The following is a 14,349-nucleotide window of genomic DNA, read 5'->3' as shown; positions in this document are numbered from 1 at the left end:
AAACATGACGCCCGCTCGCTCGTGCAGCGGGTGTCATCGCCGGCCGATCTCTGCTGTTTCATACAGCAGAGACCTGCGGCTAATTACCGTGACCGGCAATAATGCCGATCGCGGTAAGTAAATGCGCAAAAACCCGGAAGCTTCACACCAATGGCCCAATGTGTCCAATCTGGACATAGGTAGTTGCGCTGAATACTGTAAGTCTTACTGAGTAGGCTAACAGTATTCAAACTGCAATTTTTACTTTGGCCACCAGATGGCAGGCCAGGATAAAAAGGGAGCAAAATAAGCTAATAAATTCCTGATAAACCCAAATTTTAAATACCTTTTTTTTTTTATAAGCTCATATATGAGGTACATAATGATCACAAAACAATAAAAAATGTTAAATATATAAAAAATATTAAATCAAAAATGAATACCTAAATAACAATAAATATAAACATCATGGGTATCACCGCGACCGAAAATGCCCATACTATTAAAATAGAAAAAATAATTCCAATACGACGAATGGCATAACTGAATAAAGGGTCAAAATGGCCATTTTTTTCATTGCTTTTCTTACCCCAAAAAATGTAATAAAATGTGACCAAAAAGTCACGCATGCTTTAAAATGGTATCAATTAAAAGTACAGATTGTTCCACAAAAAAATGAGTCTGTAAACAGCTCATTAGACATAAGTTTAAAAAAGTTATGGGGGTCGGAATATGGTGATATAAAAAAATTATTTTTTTCTCAAAGTTGACATTTATTTTTACACTATTTAGACCTAAAGAACCTATACATATGGGGTATCGCTGTTATCGTACTAACCCAGAGAATGAAGGGCATGGGTCAGTTTTGTCGTAAACAAAATGCTGTGGGGAAAAAAAAACGTAAAACAGTGAAGGTATTGTGTTTTATTTTTTTTTCCAATTCCACACCATTTGGATTTTTTTTTACCGCTTCCCACAACATTTTATGCCATAATTAAGGGTGGCATTAGAAAGTACATTTTGTCCCGCAAGAAATAAGCCCTCAAACAGCTATGTGACCGAAAAAAGTTATGGCTCACGAAAAATAGGGAAGAAAAATTAAAACAAAAAAACCCTCCAGTAGCCAAAAGGTTAAAGGGGTTCTCCAGGAATTAAGGAAATTAATATATATTATAAATATATTTCCAAATACCTTTCATTAGTTATAATGGCTCATTTTGTTTGGGGAGCAATCATTAGGGAAAATAAAATGGCCACCGTCCTATTAATACACACAACCTGTCGGGGATTAAATTCCAGAATACAGTATAGGCTGGGTTCACATCACGTTTTTTCCATCCGTTTAACATATACGTTCAAAAACGTATATGTTAAATGGATGCCTCCGACTAATGCCATACAGTGTAAAAAAAAAAAATATATACTTTTTATTTTTATAATGGAACTCTATTGGAAACGGATGCCTCAGACTGAGGCCATACAGTGGCATCCGTTAAACATAAGGAAAAACATGATGTAAACACTGCATATATCCTTTTTTTTTTTTTTTACTGACTGTGCAGGATACACACCCTTAATATGATCTTCTGCTGAATCTCTGTAGGAATGAAGTTCATGGTTTTTGGGAATATATTTAAGTATTTTCAATGATTTTATTTAATTCCCAGTGAACCCCTTTAACCACTTCAACCCTGCTAGCTGAAACACCCTTAATGACCAGGCCACTTTTTACACTTCTGCACTACACTACTTTCACAGTTTATTGCTCGGTCATGCAACTTACCACCCAAATGAATTTTACCTCCTTTTCTTCTCACTAATAGAGCTTTCATTTGGTGGTATTTCATTGCTGCTGACATTTTAACTTTTTTTGTTATTAATCGAAATTTGACGAAAGTAAAAGTTATAGTGTTTACAAACTATGGTACAAAAATGTGAATTTCCGCTTTTTGAAACAGCTCTGACTTTCTGAGCACCTGTCATGTTTCCTGAGGTTCTACAATGCCCAGACAGTAAAAACACCCCACAAATGACCCCATTTCGGAAAGTAGACACCCTAAGGTATTTGCTGATGGGCATAGTGAGTTCATAGAACTTTTTATTTTTTTGTCATAAGTTAGCGGAAAATGATGATTTATTTATTTTTAATTTTTTTCCTTACAAAGTCTCATATTCCACTAACTTGTGACAAAAAATAAAAACTTCCATGAACTCACTATGCCCATCACAAAATACCTTGGGGTGTCTTCTTTCCAAAATGGGGTCACTTGTGGGGTAGTTATACTGCCCTGGCATTTTAGGGGCCCAGATGCGTGAGAAGTAGTTTGAAATCAAAATCTGTAAAAAATGACCAGTGAAATCCGAAAGGTGCTCTTTGGAATGTGTGCCCCTTTGCCCACCTAGGCTGCAAAAAAGTGTCACACATCTGGTATCGCCGTACTCAGGAGAAGTTGGGGAATGTGTTTTGGGGTGTCATTTTACATATACCCATGCTGGGTGAGAGAAATATCTTGGCAAAAGACAACATTTCCCATTTTCTTATACAAAGTTGGCATTTGACCAAGATATTTATCTCACCCAGCATGGGTATATGTAAAATGACACCCCAAAACACATTCCCCAACTTCTCCTGAGTACGGCGATACCACATGTGTGACACTTTTTTGCAGCCAAGGTGGGCAAAGGGGCACACATTCCAAAGAGCACCTTTCGGATTTCACAGGCCATTTTTTTACACATTTTGATTGCAAACTACTTCTCACGCATATGGGCCCCTAAAATGCCAGGGCAGTATAACTACCCCACAAGTGACCCCATTTTGGAAAGAAGACACCCCAAGGTATTCCGTGGCGAGTTCCTAGAATTTTTTATTTATTTTTTGTCAGTTAGTCTACTTGATCGCGAAGCCGGCATCTCCTTGTGTCTCCTCTGCGCTGAACAGGACCTGGGGTGAGCTGCTGCATTAAATACCGGTTAAGGACCTTTGATGACGTCACTCCGGTCATCACATGGTCTCTTACCATGGTGAATCACCATGGTAAAAGATCATGTGACGTACCATGTGATGAACGGAGTGACGTCATCAAAGGTCCTTAACCGGTATTTAATGCAGCAGCTCACCCCAGGTCCTGTTCAGCGCAGAGGAGACACAAGGAGATGCCGGCTTCGCGATCAAGTAGACTAACTGACAAAAAATAAATAAAAAATTCTAGGAACTCGCCACGGAATACCTTGGGGTGTCTTCTTTCCAAAATGGGGTCACTTGTGGGGTAGTTATACTGCCCTGGCATTTTAGGGGCCCATATGCGTGAGAAGTAGTTTGCAATCAAAATGTGTAAAAAAATGGCCTGTGAAATCCGAAAGGTGCTCTTTGGAATGTGTGCCCCTTTGCCCACCTTGGCTGCAAAAAAGTGTCACACATGTGGTATCGCCGTACTCAGGAGAAGTTGGGGAATGTGTTTTGGGGTGTCATTTTACATATACCCATGCTGGGTGAGATAAATATCTTGGTCAAATGCCAACTTTGTATAAGAAAATGGGAAATGTTGTCTTTTGCCAAGATATTTCTCTCACCCAGCATGGGTATATGTAAAATGACACCCCAAAACACATTCCCCAACTTCTACTGAGTACGGCGATACCACATGTGTGACACTTTTTTGCAGCCTAGATGCGCAAAGGTGCCCAAATTCCTTTCAGGAGGTCATTTTTAGACATTTGGATCCCAGACTTCTTCTCACGCTTTAGGGCCCCTAAAAAGCCAGGGCAGTATAAATACCCCACATGTGACCCCATTTTGGAAAGAAGACACCCCAAGGTATTCAATGAGGGGCATGGCGAGTTCATAAAAAAACATTTGGGGGCACAAGTTAGCGGAAATTGTTTTTTTTTTTTTTTCTCACAAAGTCTCCCTTTCCGCTAACTTGGGACAAAAATTTAAATCTTTCATAGACCCAATATGCCCCTCACGGAATACCTTGGGGTGTCTTCTTTCCGAAATGGGGTCACATGTGGGGTATTTATACTGCCCTGGCATTTTAGGGGCCCTAAAGCGTGAGAAGAAGTCTGGAATATAAATGTCTAAAAATTTTTACGCATTTGGATTCCGTGAGGGGTATGGTGAGTTCATGTGAGATTTTATTGTTTGACACAAGTTAGTGGAATATGAGACTTTGTAAGAAAAAAAATATATATATTTCCGCTAACTTGGGCCAAAAGAATGTCTGTCTAAATGGAGCCTTACAAGGGGGTGATCAATGACAGGGGGGTGATCAGGGAGTCTATATGGGTGATCACCCCCCTGTCATTGATCACCCCCCTCTAAGGCTCCATTCAGACGTCCGTATGTGTTTTGCGGATCCGATCCGTAAAAATCATACGGACGTCTGAATGGAGCCTGATGGGGGTGATCAATGACAGGGGGGTGATCAGGGAGTCTATATGGGGTGATCAGGGGTTCATAAGGGGTTAATAAGTGACAGGGGGGGGGTGTAGTGTAGTGGTGTTTTGTGGTACTTTACTGAGCTGCCTGTGTCCTCTGGTGGTCGATCCAAGCAAAAGGGACCACCAGAGGACCAGGTAGCAGGTATATTAGACGCTGTTATCAAAACAGCGTCTAATATACCTGTTAGGGGGTAAAAAAATCGCATCTCCAGCCTGCCAGCGAAAGATCGCCGCTGGCAGGCTGGAGATCCTGTCTCTTACCTTCCGATCCTGTGAACGCGTGCGCGCGTTCACAGCAAATCTCGGCTATCGAGAGATGACGCACGGATGCGTCCAGGAGGAATAAATCAACCGCCTCCCGGACGCATCCGTGCGTACAGCGGTCGGGAGGCGGTTAAAGAGGACCTTTCACCACTCCTGACATGTCTGTTTTAATAGCTTCATGCATTCCCCATGTAATAACAATTCTGGAGCATCTAGTGTTATGTCTGTATGTTGTGCCATTCCTTTATTATTATTACTACTAGAAGTTAAGAATGAATTGCTAGCAGTCTGCAGTAAGGGTACAGAGGGGAGGTAACAACTTGGGGGCGTGTACCTGCACAGACTGACAATGGCAGCACTGATTGGATAGAGTGAGACTGTGCAGGTACACCCCCCCCCCCCCCCAACTGGTTACCTCCCCTCTGTACCCTTACTGCAGACTGCTAGCAATTCATTCATAACTTCTAGTAAATATAATAAAGGAATGACACAACATAGAGACATAAGAATAGATGCTCCAGAATTGTTATAACATGGGAAATGCATAAAGCTATTAAAACAGGCATGTCAGGAGAGGTGACATGTCCTCTTTAAGCAAGGACCCAAATGTAGAAACGTGCTCCTTTCCCGGTGTCTATAGTGAACGATCAGCCCCAGATTGATCTCTTCTAGAAGGAACGCTCTCTTGTATTCTGGGACAGTGACAAGAATTCAGGACCATCTCACTGTATCATGAAGTTTGAGTCTAGAGGCCCATGATACACAGTCTCCTGTGCCTATAAGATTTAAGGGGTTGTGTGCAATGAAATATTTTACTATTAGACATAGTAAAACAAAGAAGTTAGTTTCTCATTTATTTGTAATCAAAATTCTACTGCCGTTATGAAAAACACCTGTTTGCTATCCATGGTCCCACGTAATCAATGGAGGGGAGCATTAGCCCATACATTGCCATCCCCATTTAATGTATATACGTATGTGTCCTCTTGTTATGTGCCATATTTTATCCTCATTGATTTGCTTTTTCTTTTTTTATTGCTCTGCAGATTTTTGGAATGCCCTCCATCGTGGCTCATATAAATGAAAAGCCAGAGTTGTTTTTTGGATCTGATCGGTTTGAACTTCTTGCTCATCGTCTGGGTCAGTATTTCAGCACAGACACAATTTGTTAATTTTGAAGTTATTGGACGTAGTGAACGTGAGGTTTGAATAAAATCCAGTATAATGTGCTGTACATTTCCCTAAGTGACAAGTCGCCAGCAAGTCTGATTGTTGCTCTCTTGGATAGCCGCTTTTCACATCGTCCACAGCTGAAAACCGTTTTTACTAATTACATATAGAATAATATTTAGAAAAAGTCGAGAACCGAAGTAACTACAGTACTTTAATGTTTGTCTTTATTTGCAAAATCTATCTATATTTATGCTGTAAGGGTACTGGCCAAATGCTCTCGGTTTTCTGCAGTGTAATTGCAGGTTGCAAATCGGCAGCATTTACAGTAGGATAGAATCAGATGAGGTTTTAACAAATCACATTCACACTCTGCAAACATTTTCCACAAGAAAATCATGACTTGACCAGTGTTCCCTCTGGGCGATACATTGTGAAAGGTGGGCAATCTCTTACTAAAGGTGCATTCCCATGTAGCAACCGCGAGGTAACCTGCAATACTGTGTGGCCATAATTTAAAGGGGAATTCTCAGCTTTAACGTTTCTGTGGACTTACAATAAGGCCTCTTTCACACTACAGTATGTTGAATTCAGTGTTTTGCGTTCCGTTTTTCACGGATCCGTGGTTCCGTTTTTTGCTTCCGTTGTGGTTCCGTTTCCGTTCCGTTCCGTTTTTCCGTATGGCAAATACAGTATACAGTAATTTCATATAAAAAATTGGGCTGGGCATAACATTTTCAATAGATGGTTCCGCAAAAAACGGAACGGATACGGAAGACATACGGATGCATTTCCGTATGTGTTCCGTTTTTTTTGCGGACCCATTGACTTGAATGGAGCCACGGACTGTGATTTGCGGCCAAATATAGGACATGTTCTATCTTTTCAACGGAACGGAAATACGGAAACGGAATGCATACGGAACACATTCCGTTTTTTTGCGGAACCATTGAAATGAATGGTTCCGTATACGGACCGTATACGGAACGCAAAAAACGGACCGTATACGGAACGCAAAAAACTGTAGTGTGAAAGAGGCCTAAAAGTGCGACAGATGCTGACTCTCTTGAGAACAATTGCCTATGGCAGTATATGGAGAGGTGGCTCAACATGTTAGGCTCCTTCCATTTACTTCTATGGGAGAATGGGACCTGTGGTATCTGAATCTATCAGACTCCTGTGGATATTCCATAAAAATCTTATCTGCAGTCCTATGTAACACTACAAATAACACAGTGATAACTCTGAGTACAGATAGTGTAGTAGATGTCACTTGCAGTCCTATGTAACACTACAAATAACATGGCAAATTTCTTTAACACTAAGCCATGCCTCTAACCTGGCTTAATGTCTATCTATACATCGCCCAGTTTCACCCAGTCCTCTTTGGGCCCAACAAAATTGTATTCCCCCTTACAGTAGAATGCCTCCCTTTAGTAGTCCCTCACCGTAGCGCAGGCACCAGAATTGTTTAATAAAATTTTTAAAAAATAACACTCGCCCTGTTCCCCTGGCGAATAGAACACACATGATGGCTCCACTGCACTCAACTGTCTTTGCATCCTAAAAATGCAGAGACTAGGTAAGAGAAAGACATGCCACTGAACTCCGAGACTGTCCTGCCAGATCTACGGACTGTACAAGTACAGATAATTAAGTAGATATCCCCTGCAGTCCTGTAAACAGGTGGGCTAAGTCTGCATCTCTCTCCCCACATTTAGGGTACGAATCCCTCCATACCTTTATCTTATGTAAAAGCCTCAGAGTGGTAGAAGCCATGGTTAATCATGAACTGAAGGAAGTATGTGAAACATTCATGGACATTTCTGAAATATTTTGAATGACACCCTGAGATTGTATATGACCAACTTGACCCATACACTTATCCCAGCGTTTCTTTATTGAGCTTTATATGTGATATTTTATAAACTGGGGAGATAACACCTCTCCTATGTGTTCCATTAGACAGGCCTGCACCCTTGAACTTTTAGTGAAAGGAAATACCTATCCCAGCTTTCTTACACACAGCATTAATTGTAGATATCTAAACCAATTCTGACAAGCGATACCAAATTCTTAGTATTAAAGTATTAATCTGCTGCCATGACGAAAAAAATCCTGGGGCCGCCTACCCCGGCAGTGCACACAGCAAAAATTGTCTACATTGCTGGGGTAAGCTGCCCTCTAATTCAGAAAAGGCAGGACGTGTCTGCAGGGGTGAGCCGGCCTACACAGGCCCTGAGCGGGGGCACTATGGAAGCTACGCGGCTAAAGGGAACACGGAACTTGACATGCAACAAAATCTGCAATATTTGTTTTGGGTTTTGTCACTGTGGATTTCAGCCCACATAAAGGACAAGAATAGGACATGTTCTATGTTTTTTGTTTCCAGGACTGCGGAACGGACAGACGGTGTGCTTGTCCGCATGTTTTCCAATCCTCAAAAAATAGTACGGTCATGTGCATGAGGCCTCAGGGTGCATTCACAGTAGGGAAGAGAGGATGGCGATTGCTGATCTGGAAAGGGATAAAGACATCATCATTAAGCCCTCAGACAAAGGGGGCAACATTGTAGTAATGAACAGATCGGCCTATCGGAGCATGTGTCTCGCAGTCCTGGAGGATGAGATGGGATACGAGATACTCCCCAGCAACCCTACGGCTGCACTACAGGGGACTCTGAGACACATCCTGGATAGAGCTAAGAAAGCCTCCCTCATCAGTGGAGAGGAATATGAATTTTTATATCCACTCCACCCGGTCACGGCTACATTTTATTGTCTGCCGAAAGTCCACAAGGAGACAACCCCCATTAGGGGACGCCCAATCGTCTCTGGGGTAGGGAGTCTTTCCCAAAACAGTGGCATCTACGTGGACAGGGTGTTACGCCCCTTTGTGTCATCCCTGCCGTCCTACATTAGGGACACGGGGGATCTTCTAGGTAAACTTGAGGACATCTGTATCGAGCCACACTGGTTTCTGGCGTCTGTGGATGTGGAGGCCCTGTACTCCTCCATCCCCCATGAGTGCGGTTTGGAGGCAAGCGGCCATTTTTTAAAAACCAGGGGTCAACAATTTGTGGAGCACAATACCTTCACTCTGGAACTATTGAGGTTCATATTGGTGAGCAACTTTTTTCTGTTTGATGGATCTGTGTACCACCAGCTCAGGGGCACCGCGATGGGTAGCTCCTGTGCCCCATCGTATGCTAACTTGCTCCTGGGCTGGTGGGAGGAGTCGGTGGTATTTGCCGAACCGACACCATGGTTCTCGGACATGGTCGCTCTCTGGTCCCGCTACATCGACGATATTTTCGTGTTGTGGAGCGGACCAGAGAGCGACTTTGAAAGGTTCATCTCCTGAGTTGAACATTAACCATTTCAACTTGAGGTTCACCTCGGTGATCATGGAGGATTGCCTCCCCTTTCTAGATGTGGTGATTTGCAGGGATGGGAGAGGTGGGCTCAGCACCTCCATCTACCGCAAACCCACATCCACCAATTCTCTCCTCAGGTGGGACAGCTGCCACCCCGTGCCCCTCAAGAGAGGTATTCCGACCGGACAGTACCTTAGGTTGAAGCGCAACTGTTCAGAACCTGGGGACTTCAGACGCCAGGCGAGGGACCTCAGAGCAAGATTTCAGGAGAGGGGGTACCCTGATAGGACTCTTCGCCTGGCGTATGAGAAGACCAAATTACGTACGCGGACAGAACTTCTCCACCCCGTAACCAGCAAGGAGAGAGAACCTCAAGGTACTGTCCGGATGATAGGAACGTTTGATGCCGCAGCCTCCCAAGTCAGGAGGATCCTGTCACGACACTGGAAGACACTTCTAATGGACCCTGACCTCACAGATGTCTTGGGCCCTAGCGTCTCACTCACGTTCCGAAGAGGCAACAATTTGCGAGACAGGCTAGTACATAGTCACTTCGCCCCAACGACTAAGCCACGGACATGGCTGAATACACCCGTGATAGGCTGCCACAGATGTGGACATTGCAGCTTCTGTGGCAGCCTCTCACAAGGTAAGTCCTTCACTGGAGAACCGAACAACACGGTCTATCAGGTGAAGGACTTCATGAATTGCCGCACGGCGGGCGTGATATACCTGGTAACATGTGTGTGCGGACTCCGATACATAGGAAAAACGTTCAGAGAACTACGCAAGCGCATGGGAGAACACCTAGGGGATATTCGTAACAACAAGGACACCCCCATAGCACGCCACGTGCAGATGGCACATGACGGACGCACCTCGGCTATTTCATTCATGGCCATTGAACGGGTGCATAAACCCACACGAGGGGGCGACTGGAACAGGCTCATCTTACAGAGAGAGTGCTGGTGGACCTTCACCCTGAATACAGTCACCCCTCAGGGCCTAAATGAACAAATCAACTTCACCTGTTTCCTCTAAATATCAAAGGTTCCTATCGTACTCCTGATACTGGCCAATCCTGGTCATTTAAACTCTGTACACCCGGTCTAAATAGGGGAATAGTGGATAGGCACTACCACGTCCCCTTAAACATGAGGGACGGTGGGGTTATGATCCAACCAGACCAATGAGCATGGTCTTGCTCCCCCCCGTTCCCTTTATAGTGTCACTTCCCCCATCTACTAATAATGATGGGGTTAAATAGCCCCTCCGACTTTATTAATTGTCTAAGGCAGGGGGGCTAATCAGATTCTGAAGGTATGCATACTATAGGAGTGGATATGCATATTATCTTAAAAGTCTTATTGTATTGTAGTCCGACTTGGACACTCATTCACCTAGGACTTTTTGGTCTCACTGTGCTCCCATCACGTGACCCCCGCGATGTCAAGACATCCCAGAGACATGGGCGGACTATCGCGGTCACGTGATGCGGAAGCACATTGGTGCGTTCCACCTCGGCATTTGAGACGCAAGAAAGATTTGCCGCGCATGCGCAAACTGAATATTCGCTGCGCATGCGCAAGAAATATTCGCGGCGCATGCGCGTGGAATGTTCGCCGCGCATGCGCAAATGCGACTTTTTTGGTCGCGTGACCGCATTACAGGCGCGTCCTCCATGACGTCACATGGAGGCGCCGGTAACTCGTTTGTGGAACACACATGGTCCCACAGCCCTTTAAAAGGGGCGTTTATCGCCACATTAGATGCCGGTCGCTCCACCACTGAAGACACCACCACCCTGGATCTCAGCCTTCCGGTGGGAAAAAGCTACACGCTTGACCGCTGCCATACAATAAGTAAGTAACTACCCTCCTTGGCTCCATGTGGGCTGTAGGCATACGTATGATGTTACACTATACTTACTTTCTTTGTTTCGGATATTACTCTTAGACTCAGCTGCGAACTGACTCTAGCTACTGCCCCGTGTCCCCTGATGAATCCTGGGGCAAATCTTTTTGAAGAAACGCGTCGGGACACTTAAGTATTCCTCTCACTCTTTAACCACCTCGGTGGTCATTCTCTGTGGTGGGGTTACGTCTTAAAATATATATATGAGTGTTTTTTGCTCCTCTGGACATTTTTCCTGCCAGATGCACTAGGGCCTGACAGGGTCACCTACGCAGGTCAAGAGCTCCTGTCTGGGCCACCCCTTGCGGGGCATTTTTGGACCCCGTCCTGAGGATTTATGTTATAGGGTGGACTAGGCCAAGCAGGGACTGATTAGGGCTAGTCACTGTCATCCGACATTGCTGTGCCTGACCTGCTACCTATGGTCGTGTCCACCTCTTTTTCACACCATATATAATATACTGGTTTCCATCCATATACCAGTCTATGTATGTATGTATGTATCAGTCTTACTTGTTGTTTGTCTGTAGGGGCCGTCTTTTTTACTCCTATGATTTAATAAAAACAATATTTTAATAGTTACTGCCCCCTTAGTTTATTGATCTTGTTCACCGAGCAGTAATCAGGGAGACACTCCTGTCTTCTCCTGACTGACCCTCTTCTCTTTTTGCATTCACATGACCATATATGTATTTTGCGGTATGCAAAACGCTGATCCACAAAAAATACAAATGACGTCCATATTGCATAAATTATTTGCATTGTAACAATGCCTATTCTTGTCCGCAAAATAGACAAGAATAGGGCACGTTCTATCTTTTTTGTGGGACTGCGTAACGGACATATGGATGCAAACAGCACACAATGTGCTATCCGAATTTTCTTTTGGCTCCATTGAAATTAATAGTTCCACATCCGATCCAGAAAAAAATGCAGATTGGATGCGAAGCAAAAATACAGTCATGTGAAATGGGTTTTATAGTGATTTTATTGTGTGTGTGTAGATTGGGCCCGGCACATGGAAGGGATGTTTCAGAAATTAGATGAACCCTTTAAAGGATTTTTTTCGTCATGGCAGCAGATTAATACTTTAATACTAAGAATTTGGTATCGCTTGTCAGGATTGGTTTAGATATCTACAATTAATGCTGTGTGTAAGAAAGCTGGGATAGGTATTTCCTTTCACTAAAAGTTCAAGGGTGCAGGCCTGTCTAATGGAACACATAGGAGAGGTGTTATCTCCGCAGTTTATAAAATATCACATATAAAGCTCAATAAAGAAACGCTGGGATAAGTGTATGGGTCAAGTTGGTCATATACAATCTCAGGGTGTCATTCAAAATATTTCAGAAATGTCCATGAATGTTTCACATACTTCCTTCAGTTCATGATTAACCATGGCTTCTACCACTCTGAAGCTTTTACATAAGATAAAGGTATGGAGGGATTCGCACCCTAAATGTGGGGAGAGAGATGCAGACTTAGCCCACCTGTTTTGATGGTGCCCAAAATGATTTAGGCTACTTTCACACTCGCGTTTGGTGCGGATCTGTCATGGATGTGCACAGACGGATCCGTTCAGAACGGATCAGTTTGTATTATCTTTAACATAGCCAAGACGGATCCGTCTTGAACACCATTGAAAGTCAATGGAGGATGGATCTGTTTTTTATTGTGCGAGATTGTCTTATAGAAAACGGATCCGTCCCCATTGACTTACATTGTGTGTCAGAACGGATCCGTTTGGCTCATTTTCTTCAGACGGACACCAAAGCGGAATGGAGGAGGAACGGAGGCAAACTGATGCATTCTGAGCGGATCCTTTTCCATTCAGAATGCATTAGGGCAAACTTATCCATTTTGGACCGCTTGTGAGAGCCCTGAACGGATCTCACAAACGGAAAGCCAAAACGCCAGTGTGAAAGTAGCCTTACGCTGGGTTCACACCTGAGCGTTTTACAGCGCGTTCCTACGCGCTGTAAAACGCACAACAGGCAAGAACCAATGATTCCCTATGGGAAGGGTTCACACCTGGGCGTTTTACAGCGCGTACGATCGCGCTGTAAAACGCCCGACGCTCAAACAAGTACAGGAGCTTTTTTTGGCGCGTTTGACGCGCGTTTGGGCCATAGACTCTTTGGACAACACTGCTGTCAATCACCCAAACGCGCGTCAAACACGCGTTCACTATTAAAAAAAACGCGCATAGAAAAAAGCGCGACAAAAACGCGCATAGAAACGCGCGTTTGAGAAACGCCTAGGTGTGAACCCAGCGTTAGATATTGGACTGAGATTAAGAATCCTAGTAATATGATCCTGAATGAAGAATTAAAGCTTGATCCTCTTGTTTTTTATTGGGTCATCTGAAGGTGGACACATTGAAATACATGATAAATTAAAATCTTGTTGTTCCACCATTGTTCCATTTATATAGAATACAAAGACAACCAAGGAAGCCCGAAAATAAATCCCAGTTTTAATGGCTGTAAATGTCAAATTGGTAGGGTGATACTATTTGAAAAACACTATTTCAAGATGAACCCTTCAGCCTATTGGCTAGTTAACAAATGAGATAGGTGTGTGGCTAGCATTTTCTTTTCTTTTCCCAGCACGGCTTTGTGGATTAGGTTTGGGTTTTTGGTTGGTAAAAAAAAAATTCAATGGTAATTTTTTAAATGTAATAAAGAGTTGAAGGGAAAAAAAAAAAAACTTTAATACTAGAAAACCCTTCTCGTTGCTTTGTTGCAGGTGAAAAATGGCTGGGACCAGTGCCACAAAACTCAAAGTTGTGACAACCACCACAGACAGGAAAGGAGGAGTTACATGTTTACCCTCAATTACCTAGAGCGGTAGTTTGTTGCTAAAATGAATGAAAAAGTAAACTGTGTATTCAAGCCAGAATCATTATTTCTTAATTAATAAAAAAATATATATATTTCATGTTTATAAGCTTCTTTATGCATGGCGCTATAGATCACTCTTTGAAATGTGCTGCAGATTGCAGACTATGGGTAGATTTACTATCCCTTACTTTGCGCTTGCTTTGTCTGCACCAAGCTGGCTACTTTATATTTTTTTTTTTAAACGCCTATAGAAATTTCTAATCCTTGTCTGCAAAATAGAATAGGACATGTTCTATCTTTTTTGTGGGGCCACGTGGGCTGTCCGCATCTTTTGCGGCCGCATTGAAATGAAAAAATGCA

At 43.3% G+C, this 14,349-nt stretch overlaps 1 protein-coding gene across 1 annotated transcript in view; it reads left to right on the top strand.

Annotated features, from left to right (window-relative positions):
* The window catches only part of LOC122942429 (glutathione S-transferase kappa 1-like), a 28,597-nt gene extending 14,516 nt beyond the window's left edge, over positions 1-14,081 (top strand). Inside the window, exons 7-8 of the mRNA XM_044300045.1 lie at positions 5,733-5,826; positions 13,895-14,081. Of these exons, the coding sequence (XP_044155980.1) occupies positions 5,733-5,826; positions 13,895-13,938 (138 nt within the window). The 3' untranslated portion in view covers positions 13,939-14,081. The remainder of the gene's footprint in view (positions 1-5,732; positions 5,827-13,894) is intronic.
* The last annotated feature ends 268 nt before the right edge of the window (positions 14,082-14,349 follow it).

The sequence above is a fragment of the Bufo gargarizans genome, chromosome 6 (genome assembly GCF_014858855.1).
Source record: "Bufo gargarizans isolate SCDJY-AF-19 chromosome 6, ASM1485885v1, whole genome shotgun sequence".
Taxonomy (NCBI): Eukaryota; Metazoa; Chordata; class Amphibia; order Anura; family Bufonidae; genus Bufo; species Bufo gargarizans.
This window is presented reverse-complemented; position numbering and strand designations above follow the sequence as displayed.